Raw genomic sequence first — 25,123 nt, 5'->3', positions numbered from 1 at the left:
GCAGCTGGCACAAGCCTGGGGATAGTTGGCACACATGGGCAAAATCCTATGTGGAGAAACCCGAGCTTGTGGGATCTGCATCACCTCCAGGCAAGGCCACCAGGTGCTGCTAGAGCAGCCCTGTGGTCCCAGCGGTTTGGGGCAGAGGGATGCCGGTGGACACTGCACCCCCTGACCCTGTCTTCCCGCCTATAGCTGCAGATTAGCACCAGTGGTAGAAGCAGCCCACGGGGGACAGCTGGGACCCTGCGGGGGACACCCCTGGGACCCCACTTGGTGCAGTCTTTTGAGAAGATCCCCAAGGAAGTGGTGCAGAAGCCCCCCTGAAGCACACATCCCCTGTGTCCCCCCAGGAGCTGCCTCCAGCACCAGAGCCGAGCCGCCAGCGAGAGCCCGGGCCCGGGGCGAGGGCTCGCGCAAACCGCGCCTGTATTTATTAGAGCTGCTGGGGGTGGGGGGAGGTGTCTGCGCGGGGGTCTTTAACCCTTTAGTTTTGTTTTTGCACAGATTATGGGAACTCTTAGAGCCGTCTCTGGTTGAGCGAGAGCGGTCGGGCTTCTCTTGCCTCTCGTTGCTTTTCCAGCCTTAATCCAGCCCCTGGCTCGACATGAACGTCCCCCCGCCCCAGGAATGAGCATGCTGAAGGCCACAGGGGTACCACTGGGTGGGGGACAGCTTTCGGGGTGCTGCTGGGCTTGGTGCTAAGTGTGCTCCCACTCGGCAGGGGCACCAAGTGCCTTTGGCCACTGCAGGCTGGGAGGTGGTGTTCCCATGGGATACCCTGGCCAGTGACACGGGGTGCCAGGAACAGCTGGGAAAGGGGTGGCAGCAGGAGCGGTGCTGCCATGAGCTCCTGCGCCTCATTCCAGGTCCCCAAAACACCTTCCAAGCCCCACCTGAGCTGGGCTGCTCTGCCCTGACAGATCACTGTGTTCATGCCAGCAATAAGCCCTCCGCAAGGTGCTGGGTGTGGGTTTGGGCCACCGCAGTGCCACTGCACAAGCCACCAGCTCCTGGGGATGGGGGGTGACTCTAGGGCAGCAGCACAGAGGGTTTGGGGGGCAGCCAGGGTGCCCCAAAACCAGAGCATCCCAAAGCCAGAGCAAACAACTCCCTGACCCTGCTGACTTTGGTGCCACCCTGGTGCCACCGCCACCCTCCTGGGTGCAGGGGGACCAGGGCCAGTGTGGCTGTGGGCAGGGGTGGCCATGGGGCTGGCACCAGCAAGGGAACCTTTGTGCCTTGAGCAGGGGGCTCAGAGGGCAGGGGGGAATCAGCCACCTCCAGGCCCCCCAGCTCATCTCGCTGCAGTGGAGACAGTGACGTCAGACCAGGCAGCGATGTCCCCATCCCCCATGGTCCTGCTGGTGCCCCTGCTGGGGCCAGTGTCCCTCCACTCGGGGTGCTGAGCACAGGATTTGGCCTTTCTCCCTTTGGGAAGGGGCTGGGCTGTCACTACGTGCTTTCCAACGGCGCCCACCCATCAGCACCCAGCTGGCACCTGGAGCAGTGGGACCTGCCACCACCGTGGCCTCGGAGCTGCCACCCCTCCACACAGCCATCCAGCGTGCAGGGACCCGCTGTTCCCATGTCCTCCACCAGCCCTGCTGCCAGCCCACCCGCTCTGTGCGCCAGCCCGCCAGAGGGACCTGGACCTGCCCCCGGGGGTCCTGCTGCCTCCTCACCCTCAACCCGTGCTGGCTCCCCTAGGATGCAATACCAACCATCCCGTTCCTGCAGGACACAGGGAGCCCCAAAACCCTCCCCACTTTTTTGGAGGGGAGTCTCGCCTGCACGACCAACTACCTCAGGCCTTGGGGCCGGGGAGCAGCATGGGGGTGACAGTGGCAGCGGGGGCTTGGGGGACAGTGGCACTGTTCTCGCCCAAATCCACTTGTCCCTTTTGTATCTCAGCCAGGTGTGGGAGGAGGGTCCCTGCGGTGTCCCTGGTGCTGGCAGCTGGTGACAGGGATGGTGGGGGTGCCCCCCCACTGCAGGGCAGGTTGATTTGAGTTTTCATTGTATGATAATAACGACCATGTTGTTTGTTTTGGATTTTTCAATAAAGCCTTCAGCCCAGCCCCGCAGCTTGGGGGGGGATGCAGGGGACCTGTGTCACAAGAGGGTCCTGGGCTCTGACCCCTTCAGTGTGCTCAGTGGCCCCCAAAATCACTTGGTGTCGAGGTGACCCAGGTGTTGTCCTGGTGATGACCTCCAGCCTTTGCCCCCCCTGTCCCACACCTGTGTGTCCCCATGGCCACTCTGCATGTCACATCTTTTCGCTGAGAGGGCACCAGGACCTGGTCCCTGCCCAGCCCCAAGGAGCACGGGTGGCTTTGGCCTCCTGACCTCCAGTCCCTTCCTGGGGGGGTGATGCTGCAGTGGGGAGGCCATGCAGATCATCCCGGGCTGTAGGCTCACCCTGGCAGAGTCATGGCAAGGCGGTCCTGCTGCTGGGTGGCCCATGGAGTCCAGACAGGGATCTAAGGGGAATGTCACCTCCTAAGCATGGTTAACCCATCCTGGGTAGCACCTAGTGTCCTCCAGCCCTGCCAGGGCCACCCAGACCCTTGAGGTGCGGAAAGCCCCGTGACAGCCACCATCCCTGCCAAGGCTCCTGTCATTTTCCTTGCTGTTGTCGCTGCCTGCCATGGTCCCTGCTCTGCAGGACAGAGCTGGCTTGCAGCAGCGGGGATATCCCCAGGGATAGCCATGTCTCCTGAGGACCCTAAGGGCACAGCCAGCCAGAGTGAATTTCCCACTGCTCTGTCCTCAGAGCAGGGTGGTGGCAGTGGCACCCTTCAGTTGGGACAAGGGGACAGGTTGGACACGGTGGTGACTGGCGACAGGCAGGACTGTGCCTACGTGTTCTGCACGTGGGCCGCATGGTCAGATACGGGGTTGGGACTGGGGACATGCGAGGACATGCAGGGACGGGGATAGGGGGACACAGAGGCTGGAATGGCGCAGGGGGGGCTGTAGGGGACAGGATGGGGAGGGGGACATAGGGAGGGGCAGAGAGGGGGACACAGAGGCTGGAATGATGCAGGGGGGGGTGTAAGAGACAAGATGGGAACACAGGAACCGGGAGAAGGAGGACATGGGGATTGGGGTGGTAAACAGGACGGTGCATTGGAGTAGTAGATGGAGAAATTGGAATCTGGGTGAGGAAGACGTGGTGGGGAAGGGGTGGGGGTGGAGCAGGCCCGAGGGTCCGGGTGGGGACAGGGGCACATGGCCTGGGGCAGGGGTGATGGATGACGAGCGAGACCCTGGCCGGGGGACGAGAAGGGAGGACAGGGGCGTCAGGAGCGGTCACGGGGGCGGGATGGGGACACGGGGCGGGGCCGGGAGGAGCCGCGCCCGCCCCGCGCAGAGCATGCCGGGAGCCCGCGGGGGCAGAACCGGCCGTGCTCACCGGGGAGCCCCGCCCATCCCGGGGAGCCCCGCCCATCCACGCGGGAGGCACCGGAAGCTCCGCCCCAGGAAGCCGCGCCCCCCCGCGTTGACGCCGAGCGAGCCGGTTCCTCTCGCGCGCACTAAGCCCCGCCTACCCGCGGGGCCCCGCCCCCTCGGTGCACGGCGGCAGGACCGGCGGCGCTGAGGCGGGAAGCCCCGCCTGCCCGGCGTGTCCCGAGCCCCGCCCCCGCAGTGCGTACCGAGCGGGCCGGCCCCGTTCCCCCAAGCCCCGCCCCCCGCGCAGCTCCTGCCCGGTTGTTAAGCCCCGCCCCTGCCCCCGCCCCGCCCCGCAGAGCACGCCGGGAGCGGCGGGCGCGCGGCGATGGCGGGCGCGGGGCCGGGCGGGCGGCGCGATGGGGCTGTGAGGGCCGCGCTGGCCGTGGCCGCCGCGCTGGCGCTCGCCCTGGCCTGGCTGCTGCTGCGGGGCACGCTGCTGGGCGCGGCGGCGCTGGGCGCGGCGGGCGCCTGGTGCGCCATGCGGCCCGGCCCGCCCGCGCCGCGCCTGCCCGGCAAAGCCGCCGCCAACGGGGGCCCGGCCGCGAGGGCCGCGCCGCGTCGGCCCCAGCCCGGGTAAGCGAGGGGAAGATGGGGGTAGGGCGCGCGGGGAAGCTCCAGATCGCGTCGGAGGTGTTGACCGCGCTCTGTCCCCGCAGGGCTCCGCGCTGCCGGCCGCAGGCCCCGCGCCGCCGGTACCCGCTGCCTCAGACCCGGCCGGCCGTGCCGCTGTGCTTGTCCGCCGCCCGGTGGGAGGGCGGCTCGCCCCGCAGCGCGCCTTGGGCCCGCCGCGCCTGCCCGCTCCGCAGCCCCGTCACCGTGAGAATCGCCCCGCCGGCCGTCGGCATCGCCCGCTCCCCGGCGTGAGTATGGCGGAGACCGGGACACACCTGGGGGAGCCCGGTTATCAGCCACGGTGGGGACCAGGACACACCGGCGGTAGCCCTCAGCCGGTGTGCTGTGTCCGGGATCAACATCCCATCCCGAGTGCTACCATGTGGCTGGGAGGATGGTGCTGTCCAAACCTCCGGGAAGGGCCGCGTGGGAGAGCCGTGTCCGCGCTTCTGTGGGGGGATCAGACCGGGGAGCCCAGCCTGCTTCACACCTCACTCTGCTCTGTTCCGCAGTCTGGAGCAGCTGGTCTCGCCTCCGGCTTTCCCGGCCACCAGCAGCCCTGACCCGTGTGCGAAGGAGACTGTGCTGAATGCCATCAGGGAGAGCAGGAAAAGGGCTGTGGAGGAAGAGGAGGAAGAGGACCAGACTTTTGGGAATGATCAGGAGAGCAAGAGAAGGTAAAAAGGCAGCAACTTAAGTTGCAGCCAGTGCGTTGGGAAGGTCACAAATGGGATTCTTGCTTCAAAGGTGATGAATGGGATGTGTCCCAGAGCGTGCCAGGCCCCATGAGACTTGGAGTCAGGGCTGGAAAAGTACTGTGAGAAGTGAACTGCGGAGAGGAAGCACACCCCATCCATCACCCGGCCCTTGGTGCTGCATCCAAAAGTCCTCCAAGGTTTTGAGGTCAAAGGAATGTGGTTTAGGTGTGGGTCCAGTGTGTTCCCCTGCCTGGCTGGGATGTGTTGTGGGAAGTGGCTTCTCACTGAGGCTTGTAGACTGGGAAAGCATGGTGGGAAGTGTTGGTATCTGCCGTGGGCTCCATCCTTCCGTCAGCCCTGGGCTCCCAGGAGAGACGGGATTACCGGGTGGAAGCATTGCATTTGGAGAGCTCCGTGCGCTTCCCTTGGGAGCTGATCTAGCAGAAGGAGGTGAAACAAGAGAGTAAACGAGGCACTGCTGCTTTTGTTACTCAAGGCCAGCAACTTCCATCCCTGCTTTCAGAGGAGGGAGAGTGCTGTGTTTTCACCAGTGTTCTAGGAAGGACAAGGAGTAAATCCTGAGAGCCATGGTCTGCCAAAGCCTTTCCAACTACCCAGGCACAGCAATGCCTTGCCATCCCATCCTCCTGTTTTTCATAGAATCATAGGATGATTTGGGTTGGAAGGGACCTTAAAGCTCATCCAATGAGCTACCCCTTATCGTGGAAAGGGACACTCTTCACTACACCAGGTTGCACCAAGCCCTGTCCAGCCTGGCCTTGAACACTTCCAGGGATGAGGTAGCCACAGGTTTTCTGGGCAACCTGTGCCAGGTCCTCACCACTCTGAGGGAAGAATTTATTCTGTATATCCAATCTAAATTACCGTGCTTTCACTTTGCAGCCTTTCCCCCTTGTCCTATCACTGCACTTCTTGATGCAGTGCCTCTCCAGCTTTCTTGCAGGCTCCTCCAGATCCTGAAAGGCTGCTGAGATCTCCACACAACCTTCTTCAGGCTGAACAGCCCCTGATGTCTCAGCCTGTTTCCATAGGGAAGGTGCTCCAGTCCCCTTACCAAATTTGTAGCTCTCTTCTGGACTTGCTCCAGCAGTTGCTTCATCCTTCCTAGTTGTGGCCATGGAGGCTGTTCCATCTGGGCTGGGCTGGGGAGCTGAGACAATGCTTGGGCAGTGCCTGGGGCATTGTCCTGCACCAGGGCTGCTGCTGGAGGTGACCCAGGGAGCAGAGCAGGGTAAAGCAGAGCACACCATCCTCCTCCAGCACTGAGTTCCTGTCTCTGAACACTTGGGCTCACTGGATCTGAGCCCCACAAGAGCCAATCAGGGTGACAACAGAATGGGTACACAGACAGGATCAGCTCAGGGTATTATTCTTTAAACTTTTTTTAATGTGGCAATACACAGCTCTGCCACAAAAGCCAGTTTTGAAGTCATTGATGTCTGGCAAGTGCGAGGAATGCTTGTAGGTAGAAAATTCCGTGTACTTGGTGGACAGAAAGGAGCTGTGTCAGCTGGAGAGTGTGGAATCGCCTGTGCCTTGGGGTCAGCATGCTCTGGGCTTGAGGGGAGCTCCTGGCCAGGTGACAGGGCTGTCCTACACCTCCAGCTCCATTTCACAGCAGGGAACACAACATGTCTTCTGTGATTTTGACACTTCAGATCCTCATGAAATCATAGTGGGAAGGGGAGTTCAGTTTTTGACTTGAACCGTCCAGGATGCTGGTTAGGAAGAGCTCGGAGGTGGGAGTTTCAGAGCTCAGGTCTGTTCAGAAGGACTCAGCAGCTCATTTCTGGAAGTATTTTGGCCTATAGTAATGGATTTAAGCAAAGATTTGTATTTTTTTTCTTACACCGAACTACTGTGCCCAGGAGGCAGCTGGGGGAGTTCCTGGTGTTTGGGGTGAGAGTCAGTAAGGACAGGCCCACAGAGAAAATCTGCAGCAGGGTGTAGATGGGGGAAAGCTCTGTCCTAGGCATTTTGTGCTAGGAAAAAAACCAAGATTTGATCTCTCTCTGGGTGCTCAGCCTGCCTTTCCCCAGGCTGGAAGAGCCTTCCACGCTGTCATAGGCTTTCACCCTCTCTTTCCACAGGCGCCACGACAGCAGTGGAAGTGGGCAGTCAGCGTTTGAGCCACTGGTAGCCAATGGTGCCCCTGCCTCTCTCATACCCAAGTAAGTGCCCAATGGGCCAAAAGCAGCTCCTGGGACGGGAGGGAGAAAATGTCTGTGGGATCTGGAAAAGGGGGTTTGGATTTTGCTTGCAGAGCCTGGCTTTGGGGCAGAGCAAGAGAGGCTGTGGTTGTGCCCTTCAGTTTGTCACCCTGTGACAGCAGGGCTGTGCTGCTGCTGAGGGTTGTTTCTAAGCCCTGTGCTGTAAGAAGGAGCAAGATTGCCTTCCTCCACCTGCCCTGCATGGAAGGGACTGGTGGGCAGGAGCGGTGAGGGGCAAATCAGACCTTCATCCCCCTCCAGGCCGGGCTCTCTGAAGAGGGGCCTCATCTCGCACTGCCCCGATGACTGCTCCAACAAGAGGTCTCGCACCTCCTCCATGAGTTCCCTCAACAACACCTATGCTGGTGGGATCCCCAGCTCCATCCGCAACGCCATTGCCAGCTCCTACAGCTCCAGCCGGGGCCTCGCACAGGTAGGGACACAGTAGCTTGACATTCTTTTGGGATCACCCATGTAATCCCAGCTCTGGGCTCGTGAGGAGACTGGTGTGGCTGGAGGCCTAGACCCAGTGTGGCTCAGGCTGGCAGTCTCACCACCCTGGGGATCAGGTGGGCTGTGGGCCATGGGCCAAGCAGCAATTATGTGGTTTTTGGCGGAATCTCAGGCTGAGCTGTACTGCTGCTTTTACACCAAACCAAGAACACGACTGTTTCCCCTCCCTCCTCCTCCTTGCCCAGTCTGCTAGACTGGATAGATCCAGGTAAAGGAAAAAAAAAATGGTTTTGCTGTGCTGACATCCTTTCAGCTGGAGTCAGCAGTGTGGGAGCCGTGTGTTCCCACTCTGACCCAGATGCCAGCTGCTGGCTATGATGGGGCACTGCTTGTGGCCTGGCTGGGCTTGCAGACATGCAAGGGACACATAGACATGGCCAGTGGAGCTCTGTCTGTGTGGGGAAAGGTTTGCTCCAGGCGGTGAGAGGGAGGGGTTTGCTGGGGCTGCAGAGAGTCTGACCCTTGCATTGGGATCCACGTGCTTTGAATTCCTGGCAAGGAGGTGCTGGCTCCCGCCAGAGCAGCCCTACACACAAGGGTGTCCAAAGCAGCTGGGTGGCCTCTGCCTGTGTCACATGAAGGCTGGCCCAGCAGTGTCCTCCCTCCCTGTGCTCAGCCAGGGCTGTAAAGGCCCTGGAGGCTGCTTGTTCCCCATGTGGATTCAGCGTGGGGTGGCCAGACTTTGTGCTCCCTAAAATGTGGAGGGGAGATAAGTGGTGGTGAAGCAGGAGAGGCTCTCAGCTCATTGGGCTCAATAGCTATGGCCCTAGGCAATGGGGCTTAGTGTGAGTGAGCAGGGAGGAGAGGGGCTGTGCTCTCTGCCAGCCCCACGCCAAGTTACTGCTGGTATCTCTCTGCGTTCCAGCTGTGGAAGAGAAGTGGTGTGAGCGTCTCCCCACTGTCCAGCCCAGCGTCCTCCCGCCCCCAGACACCGGAGTGGCCTCTCAAGAAAGCCAGGTAACCAGCCAGTCACCTGGTGAGTGCCTGCTCACTGATGGCCAGCCGGCAAGAGAGCAGTCCTTCCCAGCCATCCTAGCATGCAAGTCCCACTTTCCACTGGAGCTGGGACAGTCCAGGCCCCTCTCCCAGACATAACGATCAGGAGACCCACTTGTGTCGATTGGTCTCCCGGCCACCTTGTCATGCTGTGGCACGTCCAAGCTGTGCCACCCCTGGCCCGCTCCCAAGCCGGGTCAGAGACTTACGGGCACAGGTTGCAGCAGTGGCGATGGTGCCTCGTGGCATTGGCATGGCCTGAGTTGCTGGTTGCTGGATCATTGGGAAGAGACAGGCCCTGATTTTTGCCATCTCAAAGTCAAATCACAGTATTTGTATTTTAATGCCTGCCTTGGAGCACAGCCTGTGTTCTCCTCTTTGCCAAGTCAGAGAGGCCTGAGCTTATGTCAGAACTAAAACTGACACAACCACCTTGGTGGGCCCAACCTGTGAGGGGCAGTGACTCCCACCTGAGGACCCCAGCTAACTCTCCTGAGGCTGACTCGTCTTGCGGAGGGTGCACAGGCTCAGCCAAGCTGAGTCTGGAGCAGGAAGCAACTCCTCTTCCTGGAGCTGGGCAAAGCTTTTGTCCTGAGATCTGTTCACAGGAGGCAAATAAACACACCAGGGATCCTCGTGCGAGTCTTCAGCGTGTTCAGTCTCATCCTGCTCCCTGGGGACAGGGCTGAGCCCAGGGTTGGCCCTAACTGTCTCTCCTGCTTACACAGGGAAGAAGAGTCACTTCGTTCCAATGCTTCCACCCCAGTGAAGTCAGACAAGGAGCTGCAGACAGAGAAAGGTAAGTGTAGGTGTGCCCCGACACTGCACCCAGGTTGGATGGGTTACCAGTGCAAGCAAGAGAGCAGGACAGGAGGTAGCTGAGGTCTGCAGTGGGAATGGTTTGAGAGATCACCTGGAAACTTGGCATGTGCTGCTCCCAAGGCAGTGGCACTTCTGCTGGCCTCAGTGACTGCTCTAGTGGGATTTCCAAGTGATAAGGGGATGCTGACAGTGTTGGGGTGCTAGCAGATGCTTGGGAGGTGGCTTGCAAGGGGGAACTCCAGCTCCCAGCCCAGCACGGGTCAGGTGTCAGCCTTAGTCCACAACCTGCTGTGGCATGAATAGCACCCTGACCAAATTCCAGTCTGAGCTTATTCCAATGCTTCCTCAGCTAAAATGGAGAGGAAATCCTCTGTGCCCGTGGCAGGTGGGCCCCCATGATAGGGTGCCAGCTGTGGCATGTGATTTGGGTAGGCAGTGTGTTGGCACCATCCATGGAGCTGGGAGGGGGCCACTGCCCCACAGAGCCCCGCCAGCCTCTTGTCACAGACCTCCTGGATGTGGAACTGCTCTTCAGGGCATCACAACCTTGTCCTCAGCTTCAAGCTGTGCCCCTGGCTCTGCCCTCTGAGCGGGGCCACCCAGAGCGGGGCCAGAAGGGACAACCCTGTCACTACAACCAAACACCTCTCTGCCCAGAGCTTGGCCTAACTTGTCTCCTTCTATAGTGGTGGAGTCACCAGTGTGGAAGAAGCAGAATTCCCTGAGCCCACCATCCGCATCGGGGAGCAGTGGGAAGCGCAAGCGGAAGATCCCATTGCTATCGTCTCTCCGTGGGGACCAGCTGGTGCTGGTACGTCGCTGTCTCACAGCCCCTCTGGCCCCGCTCTGGCAATAGAATGTGCTCACTGCAATTTCTGCAGGGCTGGGGGCACACTGACCTGCCTGCCCTCAGGAAGGAGGCCCCGTCCTTGGCCGAGTGGGAAGTGACGCTCTCCCCAGCCCCAGTGTCTGGTGGGCTGTGCGTGGTTGTGCTGCCTGCTGCCGGACCAGGTAATGGCCTGGGGAAGGCTTGCCATGCCCTCAGTGCCACGCCGGGGGCCCACCAGAGTTGGGGACCGGAGCTCCGCGGTAGCTGCGGCAGGACCACCTGCTTCACAGGGCTCGCCACGGCCAGTCGCCAGCACACCTTCAGAGAGGCTCTGCCTGCTTCCCTGGGAAGGAGCTAAGCTGCTGCTGCTCTCTCTTGGCAGCCCCCGCCGCCTCAGCTGGGCTACTCCATCACCTCAGAGGACCTGGATGCAGAGAAGAAGGCAGTGCTGCAGTGGTTCAACAGTCTCTTGGAGGATAAGGCTGGTAAGGATGGGCTGGGATTGTGGAGGGGTAGGAACAAGCCCAGGTCTGGCAGGCCAGCATGGGCCAAGGAAGCTCCTGGGCCAGTGGTGCCTCGGGTCTGGGGGTGCTCTTGATGCCTTCCAGCTGAGGAGATCTCATGCCATGTGGTGCTGGGTGAGGTTCCCCAGGGCTGTAGGGTGTAGGTGCAGTTTCCCTGCCTGCTGGGAAGCTCTGCTAAGGGTTTGTTCATCACAGCCACTCGTGAGTCCTTATATCTTGCTGTTTCCCTGTAGATGCAGTTCCCAGCACCACTGCAGAGACAGTGCCTGTGTCCAAGCCGCTGGCGTTTGCTGTGACCTCCCCTGGGCCCATGCCTGCCTCCACAGCTCCTGCCCCAGCCAGCTCCTCACTCCTGGACAGCCTGAAGAAGATGCAGAGCAGCCAGGCTGTATCCACAGCATCAGGTGAGGAGGAGGGGGAGAATTGGCACAGTGTAACGCCAGCAGAGTTGGGCAGGTGCAGTGGGAACTCCTCGTTACCTCTGCTTGAGGCAGCTGACAAAACCCTCTGCTGGCAGCAGAGCTGGCAGGCAGGGCTTGAGGGGACACCTTTGGGAATGCTGAGCCCCTGGTCCTGCTGGAGGCTTATGGTAAGCATGGAGGTTTGGGTGTGGTGGGTGCTGCTCCGGGAGCCTTTGCAGCAGTGGGTGGGTACCTGGCAGAAGGGTGAGCTGCTGAAGGTGCCCCCTTGTCCGTAAATAAGCTCTCTCCCCTTTCCAGACTCCACTGGAGCTGTGGCAGCATCCCAACCACCTCCATCAGCTGCACAGCCACCTGCTCCTGCTGTGTCATTGGAGTCGAGCTCTCTGCCTGCCATCTCTGCTGACACCAAGCCCATGCCTGTGTTGAGCACACCTGCCCCCAGTGCCCCCCCTGCCCTGGCGGTGCAACCCCCCAGCAGCCTGGCCCCTCCTGTGTTCACCGACCTGGGCCAGACCCCCAGCAAGCCTCCCTCCTTCCCAAAGCCAAGCATCCTGTTTGGGATGCTGAACACCCCTCCAGCCAGCCAGCCAGCAGTGACCGTGGCCGCTGCCACGCCCACCACAGCCACTGCCACACTCACTGCATCCACTGCTGTGCCCACCGCAGCCACTGCTGTGCCCACCCCCCCCACTGCCATGCCCACCACAACCCCCATCTTCAAACCCATCTTTGGTGCTGTGCCGAAGAGTGAGAGCACAGCAGCCTGCACGGCTGTCACCTCCACTACAGCCACCGTGTCTGCAAGCTCGGGCCCTGCCTCGACGTCCTCCACATCCTCCATATTCAAGCCGATCTTTGGTAGCATCACTGCCGCTTCATCTCCAGCGAAAGTTTCTCCTTTCGCCTTCAAACCCGTGGCACAGCCAGCCTCAGAGCCACCAACTGCCTCCACAGCTACTCTGGCAGGATTCACGGGTCTTCCCAACGTCATCTTCACCACTGCAGCTACAACAGCCACCACCCAGAGTTCCTCCACGGATGCCACCATTAAACCTGTCTTCAGCTTCGGACTGAACCCGCCTGCCTCCACTGGCCCTGCTGCCAGTGTGACTCTCACCACTGCCACCTCCACCAGCACAACACAGCCTTTCCTGTTCGGGGGCCTGGCCAGCTCTGCTCCCAGCACGGAAACCAGCTTTGCCACCCCAGGGCCTGTGTTCCAGTTCGGGAAGGCGCCTCCAGCCACAGTCACTGCCACCACCAGTGTCCCAGGAGGCCCTGCCTTTGGCCAGGTACCTTCAAACTCAACAGTTGCTGCCACCACTGTGGGCTTTAGCATATTTGGGAGCACTACACTGACCTCCTCGGCCCCAGCCACCACAGCTCAAGCGCCACTGACATTCGGCTCCTCCGTTTCAGCTTTTGGCAGCTCTTTCAGTGCCAGTGCAAAGCCACCGCCACCGTACCCCAGCACTGGGGGCCAGCTCACCTTCAGTACTGGGGCTGCTGACAGCCAGGTGCCCGCCAGCAAGCCTGCTGCTGGCCCCATCAGCTTCACCCCCCAGTTCAGTTTTGGAGCCCCCCCGGCACAGTCAGTGGCTCAGCCAGCATTTGGCAGTGGTGCCCAGCCAGCCTTCGGCACCACCAGTGCCCAGGGCTCCTTCGGCACCAGCAGCACCCAGGCAGCGTTTGGGACCACCACCTCGGTGTTCTCTTTTGGAACAGCCACCTCCACCACATCCAGCTTTGGTTCCACCACCCAGACCACAAGCAGCAGCACTGGTGCCGCCGTCTTTGGCACCACCCCATCTCCATTCACCTTTGGGGCCACCACCCAGTCGGGCCCCTCCACCAGCGCCTTTGGGATGGGTACGCCGGGCCTCAGCAGTGGGTCCCCGGCCGTGGCCTTCAGCTTTGGGGCTGGGCAGAGCGGGGCAGCCCCAGCAGCAGCGCCGTTCGGCTCATCTCTGCCGCAGAGCGCGCTGGGAGCGCAGGGCCAGAGCACGCCCTTCGCCTTCACCATGACCAGCACTCCCAACAGCAAGCCTGCATTTGGAGGTGAGTCGTCATGGATGGGTCATGTTGGAAGGGACCTTAAAGATCATGTTGTTCCATCCCCCTGCCATGGGCACAGACACCTTTCACTATGCCAGGTTGCTCAGGGCCCTGTCCAGCCTGGCCTTGAACATTTCCAGGATGGGGGTGGGGGCAAACAAGCCATCTTAGGCGTCTCGAGTTGGGCAGTAGTAGTCCTGATGGACCTTGCCAAGCTCCTGGGGTCCACAGTCCTGGTGAGGCCAGTGCCCCTGTTATGCAGAGCTGAGCCTTGCCATACAAAGGGAAGACACTCCCATCACTGCCTGTCAGGATCCTGGCTGTCTGGGGAGGGGAATCCCTAAACTCTGTTCATTGGCCCCTGCAAAGGCACCAGCATCCCAGCTCTGCCCATCCAAGTGTCCTGCAGGAGCCAAAATCATTCCAGTCCTTAACAGCCGCCTGGAATGCCTTGGTGAGCTGGAATGCTGCCAGCCAATGGCTGCCATCACTTCGTGCTTGCTCTCAGGGTTTCCCTAACACTTCAGATCCTCACTGGATATTCCCAGCTCCCACAGAACTGAAACCCACACAGTGAGCAACTCCTTGATCTAGAAAGGCCAAGGTCTTTGTTCCTCCATGGCAAATCCTTCTGTGCAGCCCTGCTGTTGGGAGAGCCCAGGGATTATCCAAAGTGTAACTTATGCATTAAAAGGGCTTTTCAGGAGCAGAGGCTGGTCCTGGGGGATGGCTTCAGCCCCCAGATGGCATGCTGTGCCTCTTCTGGGTGCCACTGACTCCCAAAGGCTCTTTCTCCTTTGCCAACCCTGGCTCACAGTGACCTGTTGCTTTCCAGGAGCTCCTGTGCCCACCTTTGGGCAGAGCACACCTGTCCCAGGAGCCGTGGGCAGTGGAAGCAGCACCATTTCCTTCAGGACACCCAGCACTCCTGCCTCGAGCTTCGGAGGAGTCGGCACTTCCTTTGGTAAGGAGGGAGTTGGTGCTCCAGCCTTGGGGAGCTCATGGGTCCTGGTGTCCCCGCGGGCTGGGGACAGAGGTAGGGCCAGGTGTGCTCTGGGAGACGGCTCAGGTGGTACCTGCTGGACTCTGGGGGATGCCAAGCCTTCCGTTCCTCCCAGGGTGAGGATCACGCTGATCCCAAAGCTACAGAGACCTGAGCAACCTTTCTGCTTCCAGGTTCATCCACCCCCACCTTCTCCATTGGGGCAGGATCCAAGATGGGCACTCGCCAACGGCTTCAGGCACGGAGGCAGCACACCCGCAAAAAGTAACCCTGGTGCTGCTGGGCTCCGCTGGCCCACGTGTGGGGGGTTCTGGGCTGGAGCTGCCCCCGTGGTGGGACCAGGCCTCATCCCCTGACACCCACCGGAGACCGTGCTGGGACGGGATAAACCAAACTCTTGTTACTTGAACAGTTCCAGAGCCAAGGCTGGACAAATCTCTGTACATATCCGCAATGTTCTTTTCCTCAATTTATTTTGCCATGTTTAATAATGTGTAAATTTCTCCCCATTTGCTTCTTCTAGCTGTTCCCGTGCCCCTCCCCAGCCCTCAGCCAGCCCCATGGCTGTGTCCCACTCAGAGCCTGACTGGTGACGTGCTGGGGTTCTGAGCTGCTGTCAGACACCATCTTCACCAGGTCCCAAAATCTTTCCCATTGTTCATCCCATGGCCTGGTGAACACAGTTCCATCCCCACAACCAGGGCTGGTTCCAGCCTGGCGCTGTTTCGGTGCCACAGGTGACTGACATGGGTGCAGCTATAGGTGACACTCCTCGCTGGGGCCTAATGTCCTGTTACCTCCAGCTGAGGACATGCCATAGCCCGGGACCTGGGCTGGAGGCACGGGGTGAGGATGGGGGTCCCCCCACCCCTGTCCCATTCCCGCTGCTCCATGGGGCTGTGGGCTGCCCCCACCCTGCTCCCCCGTTCTGCTTTATCTGTGCTCCTGTTCCTGCACTCACTGAATCGAGTTTGGAGGAAGAGCTGAACCGTGTGTGTGGCGGCATGTTGGTTATGCCGGATTTGCTGTTTGGAGTTTCTTTTTTGGGGGGCACCAGTCCTTGGGGGGAGATGTGCCCCGGCTAATTGGGTGTTGACAGTAGCATCACTGCGTGGCTGCTCGTGCTGGGGAGTTGTCCCTTCCGTGTCGTTACTGGAAGGCAGCTAGGACAGGGGGTTCCAACCTTGGCAGTCTCTCCACTCCCTTTCCCTCTCTCCTAGGACCTCTTCCCCACTTCAGGGGGATCTGGAATTGCTCACACAAGGAGTCCAGAGCAGATGCATTCTCCCCCCTATCCCAAATCCAAGTTGTTTTTCATTTCTTAGCTCATCTCTATCCCTGTGGGTTTTACTAGCTCCTAGGAACTGTGGTGCTGCCTCCCCCGTCCCCATCCAGCCAGGAGTGGGAATCTCACCCTTCCCTGCCTTGGAACTTCTGTGGAAAGAGACTGCCAGAGCTGGGGGTCACCAAAGAGCCACCCCCTGCCCTGCCCCAGGTGAGGGATGGGCACTCCGTTCCCAGGAGTGCTTTGCTGCCGGGTTTTTACTCTCCGAGCCGTGTGAGTGTGTGTGTCTGCTGAGGTCTAAATTAAAAAAAAAAAAAAGCAAGAAAAAAAAAAACCAAAAAAAATCACAAATATTTAAACATTTTTTAATGAAATAAAAATTTATTTTTATATTTAAGCTAAATTGCCTTCAAATTCCTTCAAGCTTGGTTCAGTGAAGTTGCCAGTCCCGCAGCTGTTAGTGTTTAGCTGTTCCCACCCTGGCTGTGCCTGCGGGAATGCACTGTGCTGGGAAACGCAGCTGCATCCTGCAGGCTCTGCCATGCTCCCCCCTGCTGTACATCATCCCCTTCCTCTTAAATGTGACGTATGTGGATGTGACTAAACCTTTTTTGTTTGTTTTTATTTTTTAATTATTTCTCTGAGGGTGAGGAGCAGGAGCTCTCACATTACGGTGCTGAGTGCCAGGATCAAGGCATCTCTCCCAGCAGGATGGGCTCTGTGTGGCACAGAGGGGACACAGCCCCATAGTAGGGGGACATTAAGGACCTGCAGGTGCTGGTGAGGATGTTCCATCACCCACCAGCATGGCTGAGGGTGCAGTGGGCCGAGAGCAGCCAGGCTGGGAAAATGTGTCTTTGGTGTTGGAAGAAGCAGATGGGAAGGGGCTAGTGCCTGCCAAACTGACCCTGGGCCAGGAGAGCACCCACTCCCCATCCTTGAGGTGCCAGGGTTTGGCCAGGTCAGCTCTGATGAGATGGGGATGAGCTGGGACAAGGCTGAGGGCACCCTGGCTCTGGATGCTGCCCCAGGTAGTCCTCCATACCCGTGAGGAGCCAGGCTGTCCCTTCCCTGCCACACAGGCCCTGCTGGGAGAGCCCCTTGTGCTTGGGGGGAGGCTGCGTTTTAACTGACTTGAAGACTTGGATCATTCCTGGTGTGGCTGATGAGGATTTTAGTGTGAATGTGCAATTTTTGTTTCCTTGCTTCTTATGTCCCTGGTTTAAAATAAAATTACTGTGTTCACATGGCTGTGCCCGTGTGCGATTCCTGGGGCTGGGATTCCCAGGGTGCTAGTGGGGTTCAGGTCCAGCACCCTCTGGCTCGTGTGTCCTTGCTCCCCCAATTCAAAGACAGATGCACGGACAGGATTAGTAGTAGTAGTATTTCACTTTTTTGCCCCCACTTTGCCTCTACTATGAGCAGTAGCAATTTCAGGGCAGGACTGCACAAACACCCTGGAAAAGACAGTGAAGAGAAATAAACTTTTAATCTGCTTCATCCCTACAGTGAAATGTTTTTTCAAAGCTCCACATCAGGCTCGGGGATGGAATTTTTTGGGGGGGAAACATGATACTCCACCCTTAATCCAGCTGGAGGACCCCAGCCCTGCAGGGTGTGGAGCAGGGGCTGGCTGCAAGGGGCAGCCATGGCTGAGCAGTTGCCCCTTCCAGGCTGGTCCCAGTCTTGGCACTCAGTCCCCGGTGTTACAGAATTCTATGACTACAGCTGGCACATAGCTTGACTTGTGTTCAGGCCAGTGTGTGTTCCCCACAGCCCCAGCTGTGAAGGGGTCTGTCCAGAAAATGTTTCACTCTTTCACCCGCTGCTTTTTCTTTTTCCTCTTCTTGGGAGCTGCTCCTGGCTCCATTCCCTCTCCTGGCTGTGGGTTCTCCTTGGCTACTGCAGGCAGGGAGCTGTGGACAAGAGCAAACAGAGCCACACTCACCAGTGCCCTCTGTTCCCACAGCCACGTCCCCTCACACCCTCCCCTGGGTGCCTGGAGCCCTGACCTTGGCAATGGGGCCCCCCAGAAGTAGCTGGAGTCCCCCACAGCCCCCTCTCACCTGGGAGCAGCAGCCCCTTCCCTGCACCGCTCCAGCACAGCCACGAAGAAGCCATGGGTGAAGGTCTCTGCAGGGGAAGCACGGAGGCAGCTCTCTGCTCCAGAGAAGGCAGCAAGTCCTCGGCAGGGCCAGGATGGGAAGGCAGTCACCAGCCTGCAGCATGGAAAAGGGGTCAGCACCAAACCCTGCCCCTACAGCCCCCCAAGTTCCCTGAGCCAGACCCACCTGAAGGCCGAGCCCCACTCCTGCAGCACAGCCTGCACCACATCCTCGTTCTCCTCCTGGTGTAGGGAGCAGGTGGAGTAGACCAGGCGCTGGAGAGCTGGAAAGCTCAGGGCATGGTTCAGGGCCCGGCGCTGGAAGCCAGCCAGTGCCTGCAAGCGTTCAGCACTCGGGGCCGCTTCCTGCCCCAGCCCCCGGGTCACCATCCCTGCAGGACAGGAGCTGTCACCTGGGGTCTGCACACCCACAGCCCAGCTTCAGGTGAGCAGCTGGAGCCTAACACATTACCTGAGCCACTGCAGGATGGGTCGAGAAGGATGTGGGTCACCCTGCTGTATTTGGGGTCTCTGGGGTCCACAGTCAGGAAGTCCTGCTGGGCCAGCTGGCAGCCAGTGACCCCTGCCCGTGTCAGCAGCGTGTTCATGGTGGCCACGCGCTTGGGGTCCACATCAAAGGCAAAGATCTGTCTGAAGGCAGAGCCCAGTGCCCAAGAGAGACTGTGAACAGACCACCTGGCCCCCAGGAACACTCAAATACTGGGCAGGCAGACCTTGAGAGCTGCCTCCCCTCTGGCAGGGGTATGGAATAGGGCCAGGGCCGGGAGGCTGGGAGTGAACCCCTACATGACTTCATGTCCCCTCAGGTCCTTCCAGTGGCCCAGCACTGTCAGAGCCACCAGCTCACCTGAGTTGGTGACAGGCTGCAGCTCTTCCTGCCACCTTCTTGTGCTCTCTGTGGGCTCGGGGGGACCAGGGCCACCTCCCCCCTTCCCTCCACCCCTGCACACAGCCCTGCCCTCACCCCTTGTTCTTCAGGATGGCAGCCAGGTGGCTTGTCTTGTTTCCAGGGGCAGCACAGGCATCGATGACGTGGGAACCGGCAGCAGGGCCAAGGAGGAAGGCAGGGAGGCAGCTGGCCTGCAAGAGAGCAAAGACCATCAAAGGGGTGGGCAGAAACACCTGGCCCCTCCTCGGACATGGCTGATGCTGTGGGGTCACAGGGACCACCATGACACAGGGCCAAGGCCACCACCACCCTCCACCAACAGCCTTGCCCAACCCACAGTCCCCTGCTCCTCCCAGCTGCTGGTCCCCAGCTCCCACAGGGTGTTTTATACCCCAGGATTTCATCCTGAACCTTCAAACTATGGAAGCAAAGCCTCAGGGGAGTCCCACAGTTTCTGCTTAGACTTAAATGCTGCAGCAAGTTGAGCCATCGTGGAAGGAGCTCACCCTTCCACCTGTCGGTAGTTTTCCTGCCCTTGCAACTTCCTGCTCCCCAGTTCCCTCACCTTGTCCTGCAGAATTATGTGTCCTGAAGTATACAGCAAGTTGTCATGGAGGTCTGTCTGCGCAGGGAAAACCAACAGCTCCGGGAGATGAAGATCCAACAAGAATTTTTTTCCGGAGAGGGCCTTCAGCTCTTCCACACTGCCCATGAGACATAGGGAGCATGAATACAAAGTCTTAATCCCAGTGCCTACAGCAGAGCCCAGGCTGAGAACCCCCTTCATCCCACAGCTCCTCTCCAGCTCCAGGCAGCACCCAGAGAGGCAGCATCTAAGAATGGGGGGTGACTGAGACCCCAGCCCAACCACCCTGAGCACCAAGTTCAGCAATCCTTCAACCCACCAGACCTCATCCCATGCCACTTGCTGACATCCCAGGAAAGGCAGCATAGCAGAAAGAAATACTCACCTGGCTGCCTTGCCCAGGTAGGTGTATCCCTGGCGCTTGAAGAAGTCGATCACATCGTCCACACAAGTCTTCAGGGTGTTGACCCGGACGTAGCGTGGGACCTGGGAGGCTACAGGGGCTGGACAGGTCAGACGCGGCCCTCCACTGCTCCCAGCACAGGGTGCCCACCCAGCCCGAGCCCACTCACCTGCGGGGCTTACCGCCTGCTCCGGGGCCAGCAGGTCCTCGTTGCGGCTCACCTTGTGCCGCACCTTCATGCGGGCCAGCTCGGCCTCCAGCCGCGCCCGGTGCCGCCGGGCCAGCGCCTTCCACCGGCCCCCGCACTTGAGCCCCTTGCCGAAGAGCAGGTCATACACCAGGACCTGAGGGGAGGGGACGACGTGAGCCCGGCCCCGCCGCTCCAGGACACCGCGGCTTCAGGGTACCGCGAATCCCGGACACCGCGGCCCAGGGATTACGCGACTCCCCGTACCTTCGCCAGCTGCGGCGGCAGCTTCTTCTCGGCCTGCAGCAGCGCGGCTCCATCCAGCAGCTTCTCCAGCACCGAGGCGTAGCGGAGGGTCTCGGACACCAGCGCGTACAGCTGCCGGACGTGCTGCGGAGCAGGCAGCGGTGAGCGCCTCCGGGCCTGCGCCGGGCTCCAGGGCTCCCCCGCACCCTCCCGAATGGGATTCCCCCCGGCCGCCCCGCACCCCCGTCCCCTCCGGGCGCACCGGGAAGCCGCTGTTGTACACGAGGCTCTTGAGGCCGCCCTCGCCGCGCTCCAGCCCCGCCAGCACCGCGGCCGCCGCGCTGTACAGCGCCATGTGCGCCCCGCGCCGCTTCCGCCGGGGCCTCCGGGGCCACAGGGGGCGAGCGCGGCCCCGCTCCGGGGTCGCTGCCCGGGGAGCGGGCCGAGGGCACGAAGCGGGGCGGGCAGCGCCGGCGGAAGGACCCGCGTCACCCTGGCTACACCATCATCGCAGTGACCCCGGCCAACCCAGTCACCCCGGTCACCCCGGTGATCCCAGCCACCTTGGTCACTCTGGCCACCCCATCATCACAATGACCTCGCCCACTCTGGTCACCCCGGCCAGCCAGTGACCCCGGTCACCCCCATCATCCTGGGCACCCCCATGATCAGTGACCTTGTCCAGCCCAGTGACACCAGCTACCCCCATCACCCTGTTCATCCTGGTGATCCCAGCCACCCTGACCAGCCAGTCACCCTGGCCATCCCAGCCACCTCCATCACCCCAGTGACCCTGGTCACCGACTCCGGTCACCACCCTGGACACCCCATCCGGTCCCTGCATGTGGAAGCACGCTGACGTTACTACTGGTTGCTAGACCTTGTGATACCCTGTGGGTGATGGGTTGGTGGGGATTTACTGTGGACTTTGGTGGTGTTTATGCTGAACTCAAACAAAGCAAAGGATGCCCAGCCCTGGAAAGAGGGGTCTGCTCCAGGAAAGGGATCTGCTCTGGGAAAGAGGGATCTGCTCTGGGAAGCTCAGAGCTGTCCATGGAGGGCAAAGGATACCCCAGGACAGCCACCCTAAGGCAGTATCCCAGCCACCTGGACATGGCTTTGAAACTGTCCCAGCACTGTCTGGTGTGAAGGATCAGTCACTCCAGCACGACCAGCTCCAGGGACACCTGGATCCAGGGACAGACAAGAGCTGCTTTGCAGTGTCTGAAGGGTTAGCAGTGGGTGCTGAGGATCAGTCATCTTGTACCTGAACAATCAAAGGGTGTAAGAATCTCATCCTAGTGACAGGATCTGAGGGAATGGCTGGAGCTCTGTCACTGTCAGAGAAGGTTTAGGTTGGTATCAGTAAAAGGTTCTTCCCACAGAGGGTGGTGGGGCACTGCCCAGGCTCCCCAGGGAATGGTCACAGCCCCAAGGCTGCCAGAGCTCCAAGAGTGTTTGTACAACACTCTCAGGCACAAGGTGGGATTGTTGGGGTGTCTGTGCAGGGCCAGGAGTTGGACTCGATGATCCGTGTAGGTCCCTTCCAGCTCAGGATATTACATTGATTCTACAATACTTGAATCCATGGAAAGGCATGATCAGGAGCCCCAGCTTGGCGGGGATGCAGGAACAAACATTTACCTTGGTGGTGCCGTATTTTATGCCCTGGCCTCTGGTCGGCACAGGCTGGTTGTGCATTTTGGTGACAGGACCAAGGAGCAGGTCCCTGGTGACCCTTTGCAGTTTGCAGGAGCCACTGGAGAGGCACTGCTGGGCTGTGTGCAGAGTGGCTGAGCCCCTCAGGTGCCCTGCTCCCCTCAGCCCATGGCCCTGGGCAGTGTCCCCCCCTAGCAGGCTGGGCACACAGTCCCCCATGCTGGCTCACAGCCCTGGGCAGCTGGAAAGACCAGGACTGACCTGCTGCCTGCACACAGCTCTTCAGCTGCTTTTTGTGCTCCCATTTCCCCCTTCAGCAGCCCCTCATCCTGCAGAGCACCATGGTTGCCCACTCAGCTCCGGCTGTGCTCGTAGTCTCAGAGAGGGTCCCTGTCTCAGCCAGCAACCAGCCCATCCACCTCAAGCTCTGTTTGGAAGGATGTGCCACAAAGAGCCTGAACACTCATGGCTCACTCTGTTCAGGCATACAGACCTTTCCAGGGGGACATCCAGGCAGGTAAGCTGTGTTTCAGACTGGGGATGGGGATGCTGAGGTCAAGGCTGACATTTTATGCTCTTAGAGGAGAGGGAAAGGACTCTCCTGTACTGATGGAGCTTGTTGTGCAGCACCACAGCTTCCATGGGAGGACAACTCTGCCACAACCTTAACTGAGACAAGCTGAGAGAACTGAGGCTGTTCAGTCTGGAGAAGAGAAAGTTCCAGTATCTGAAAGGGGCTACAAGGAAGCTGGAGAAGGACTTTTCATCAGGAACTGGATAGATCAAGGGGAAATGGGTTCAAACTGAAAAAGGGAAAATTTTAGTTAGATATATGGAAGAGATTTTTCCCTGTGAGGGTGAAAAGGCCTTGTCACAGGTTGCCCAGAGAAGCTGTGGCTGCCATCCCTAGAAGTTTCCAAGGCCAGGTTGGATGGAGCTTGAAGCAACCTGGTCTAGTGGAAGGTGTCCCTGCCAATGGCAGGGGGTTGGAATGAAATGATCTTTAAGGTCCCTTCCAAGCCAAACCATTCCATGATTCTATGCCTGTGCATCTGTGGGATGCATTGGGCAGGACTCTGAGGTGAGCTCTGCCCTTGCCCTGGCTCCACAGCACCTCAATGACACAGGCCAGCACAATGCTGGGTGCCAGGGGGCTGCAGGCCCTGGCTTGGCAGCACACAGAGCACAGGATCTGCCCCTCCAGCACCCTGGGGAGGGACAGCCTGCAGTGCTGGCAGGACGAGTGCCCACACTGCAGCATCAGTTGCTTCTTGAACACGTCCAGGCAGACGGGACAGACCAGCTGCTCCTCCAGCTTGTTGATGTTTGTCTTCTGAGCCATCCTGCCACCTTCCCACATGGATCTGGGCTGGGAAACACTGGTGGGAGATCAGTCCTGTTCCAAGATCAAGATTGGCAGCGCAGACAGCTGCAAACCCATCGTTAAAACTCCAAACAAAGTCTGAGATGATGATTTTAACCCATAATGGGTTTGTGGCTACACCTGGCCCACACCTGGTCATGTGTCCTGGATCTGCCCAAGGTGTCAGCAGTCACCCCCAAGCTGTTCCCACCTGGGCCCAGGCAGGGATGTCAGACTGCAGTGGAGTCTTGCCTGTGTGCCAGGGCTCAGACGCAGCCAGGAGGGATTTTCTGCTGAAAAATCCCAGTCTTGACCCTGTATGAATTCCCACCGATCTCTTTGGGGTTATCTCAGCCCATGGACATCCTCAGAAGGACTGGCATCACCCAAGTGATGCATCTAAGCAAAAAGCAGAAGGAAAACACAAAAAGCACATTTATCTTGGAGGTGGAGGGCGATGCTGGATTTGGGAAGCTGAGGCACAGCTCACCCCCTTGAAACTTGTTTCCATATTCCATGCTTTGGGCCAGCACCCTCCAAAGATGTGAGCTGAAATCCCAGCCTCTCCCATCAGCCCCAGGGAGCACAGGGCAGCGTGTTCCAAGCTGTAAGGCTCAGGCAGCACTGCCTTCCCTGCTGTTCGCAGTGGGACAGAACTGCCAGATTCCTGGGCAAGTCACACACATGGCCTGGAGTTGAAGAAAACAAACCTGAAGCCAGGGACTTGGTTATTTCCCCAGGGAAAGGGGAGGCTGTGACCAGAGCTGGGCTGGTGTGGCGCATTGCTGTGGGGTGAACCAAGGGAAGCTCAAGTGTCCACCAGATATCCCAGGACCCCAAGGAGAGGGACCAGCCTCAGGGGCTCCCTGTGCTCACAGGAAACACCTCCCAGACACCCAAATAATACCCGACCACTCAGGTGGCCTGCACGGATTTCTCTGGCTCTGCTTCTCCCAGTGCATGGATCCGACGGGCTTTCCTCGGCTTCTCCTGGCCAGCTGATGTGACCCGGTCAGACAAGGTAGCTCATCCTCAGGATGGGGACCCCAGCAGCTCTCCTCCTGCAGCCTCAGCCCTGCCAGGATGTTCCCACTCCCAGGGAGACCCAGGCAGGCTCTTGTCCCCCTCTCCTGTCCCTGCATGGCCAGGAAGGGCTGCGTGGACCCACGTGTGGGCACACACAGCACATGACTGGGCAGGACCGAGAGAAGAGCCGGCCGTGTTTGCCTCCCGCAGCAGCCAGAGTCCCCAAATCCCCGTGGGACTTCCCTTATCCCCACTGCAACAGAGGGAATGTTCTCACCAAAGCACTTTGTTATCAGCTAAGTTTAAGATAACTTGACCTTAAGACATTGTTATCAACTAAGCTAACTTTGCTATTAACTATGTAATTTTTTTTTTGTCAAACCAGTGTTTTTCTGTTGTCTGGTGAAAACCTTTTATGCTTTTGGAAAAAAACCAGAAGGAAACCAAGCATTGCTCTTACTGTGTGGGGCAAGGCACAAGGAATTATTTTGTCTGATTGTGAAAAAATATAGTTTCTCATATAATAACTCCTGGTTCATGGATGTGTTTGGCTTATGAGCATCCCTCATATGAATCCCATCATGAGCCCATCCTCTGGCTTCCCTCTCAGCATCTCCCGGGGAGCTGGGGATGGTCCTGGCTTATCCCTGAGGAGTGTCCAATTTAGGGAATGCAGTGAGAGGAGGATTAGCCTGGGGCTCACACCCAGCCTCACAATGAAGGTCTCTGAGACACAGCAAAGCAGAGAATGCAGCACCTTCTCTCCAAAGGGGGGCTGGGGACAGGCTGTGGGGATCCTTCCTTCCTTCCTTCCTTCCTTCCTTCCTTCCTTCCTTCCTTCCTTCCTTCCTTCCTTCCTTCCTTCCTTCCTTCCTTCCTTCCTTCCTTCCTTCCTTCCTTCCTTCCTTCCTAATTCCTTCCGAATTCCTTCTGAATTCCTTCCTTCCTTCCGAATTCCTTCCTTCCTTCCTTCCAAATTCCTTCCTTCCGAATGCCTTCCTTCCTTCCTTCCTTCCTTCCTTCCTTCCTTCCTTCCTTCCTTCCTTCCTTCCTTCCTTCCTTCCTTCCTTCCTTCCTTCCGAATTCCCTTCCTTCCTTCCTTCCTTCCTTCTGAATTCCTTCCTTCCAAATTCCTTCCTTCCTTCCTTCCTTCCTTCCTTCCTTCCTTCCTTCCTTCCTTCCTTCCTTCCTTC

At 59.2% G+C, this 25,123-nt stretch overlaps 3 protein-coding genes across 6 annotated transcripts in view; 2 read left to right on the top strand and 1 right to left on the bottom strand.

Moving 5' to 3' along the window:
- Window positions 1-2,109, top strand: part of HIP1 (huntingtin interacting protein 1) — a 44,126-nt gene extending 42,017 nt beyond the window's left edge. For all 4 annotated transcript variants that reach the window (XM_039562878.1, XM_039562879.1, XM_039562877.1 and 1 more), the window contains exon 31: window positions 196-2,109. In XM_039562878.1, the coding sequence (XP_039418812.1) occupies window positions 196-206 (11 nt within the window). In that variant the 3' untranslated portion in view covers window positions 207-2,109. The remainder of the gene's footprint in view (window positions 1-195) is intronic.
- Window positions 2,110-4,044: 1,935 nt separating this feature from the next.
- On the top strand, window positions 4,045-16,691 carry POM121 (POM121 transmembrane nucleoporin). Its single transcript, XM_039562876.1, has 12 exons — window positions 4,045-4,316; window positions 4,581-4,745; window positions 6,878-6,958; window positions 7,259-7,430; window positions 8,376-8,467; window positions 9,235-9,305; window positions 10,015-10,139; window positions 10,540-10,642; window positions 10,915-11,085; window positions 11,401-13,161; window positions 13,994-14,122; window positions 14,335-16,691. The coding sequence occupies exons 1-12, from the start codon at window positions 4,045-4,047 to the stop codon at window positions 14,427-14,429; spliced, it is 3,237 nt and encodes a 1,078-aa protein (XP_039418810.1). The 3' UTR covers window positions 14,430-16,691.
- A 220-nt stretch (window positions 16,692-16,911) lies between these two features.
- Window positions 16,912-20,272, bottom strand: NSUN5 (NOP2/Sun RNA methyltransferase 5). The gene is made up of 10 exons (XM_039562882.1): window positions 20,145-20,272; window positions 19,904-20,026; window positions 19,619-19,793; window positions 19,432-19,540; window positions 19,026-19,164; window positions 18,536-18,651; window positions 18,023-18,201; window positions 17,738-17,942; window positions 17,513-17,665; window positions 16,912-17,362 (listed from the first exon to the last, which is right to left on the bottom strand). Exons 1-10 carry the CDS (start codon window positions 20,235-20,237, stop codon window positions 17,257-17,259), a joined length of 1,398 nt encoding a protein of 465 aa, XP_039418816.1. The 5' UTR covers window positions 20,238-20,272; the 3' UTR covers window positions 16,912-17,256.
- Window positions 20,273-25,123: the final 4,851 nt, after the last annotated feature.

Source organism: Corvus cornix, chromosome 19, assembly GCF_000738735.6.
Source record: "Corvus cornix cornix isolate S_Up_H32 chromosome 19, ASM73873v5, whole genome shotgun sequence".
Classification (NCBI taxonomy): Eukaryota; Metazoa; Chordata; class Aves; order Passeriformes; family Corvidae; genus Corvus; species Corvus cornix.
The sequence above is the reverse complement of the archived record's forward strand: the minus strand, read 5'-3'. Positions and strand labels throughout refer to the sequence as shown.

Bases quoted from the DNA above. Each gene is read 5' to 3' on its own strand.
- POM121 (XM_039562876.1), top strand. From the start codon at position 4,045: ATGGGGGTAGGGCGCGCGGGGAAGCTCCAGATCGCGTCGGAGGTGTTG. The intron at 8,468-9,234 runs GTAACCAGCCAG...CTGCTTACACAG, and splicing joins TGGCCTCTCAAGAAAGCCAG to GGAAGAAGAGTCACTTCGTT. The intron at 13,162-13,993 runs GTGAGTCGTCAT...GTTGCTTTCCAG, and splicing joins CAGCAAGCCTGCATTTGGAG to GAGCTCCTGTGCCCACCTTT.
- NSUN5 (XM_039562882.1), bottom strand. From the start codon at position 20,237: ATGGCGCTGTACAGCGCGGCGGCCGCGGTGCTGGCGGGGCTGGAGCGC. The intron at 19,165-19,431 runs GTGAGTATTTCT...TCTCATGGGCAG, and splicing joins TACCTGGGCAAGGCAGCCAG to TGTGGAAGAGCTGAAGGCCC. The intron at 17,666-17,737 runs GTGGGTCTGGCT...TCCATGCTGCAG, and splicing joins GAGTGGGGCTCGGCCTTCAG to GCTGGTGACTGCCTTCCCAT.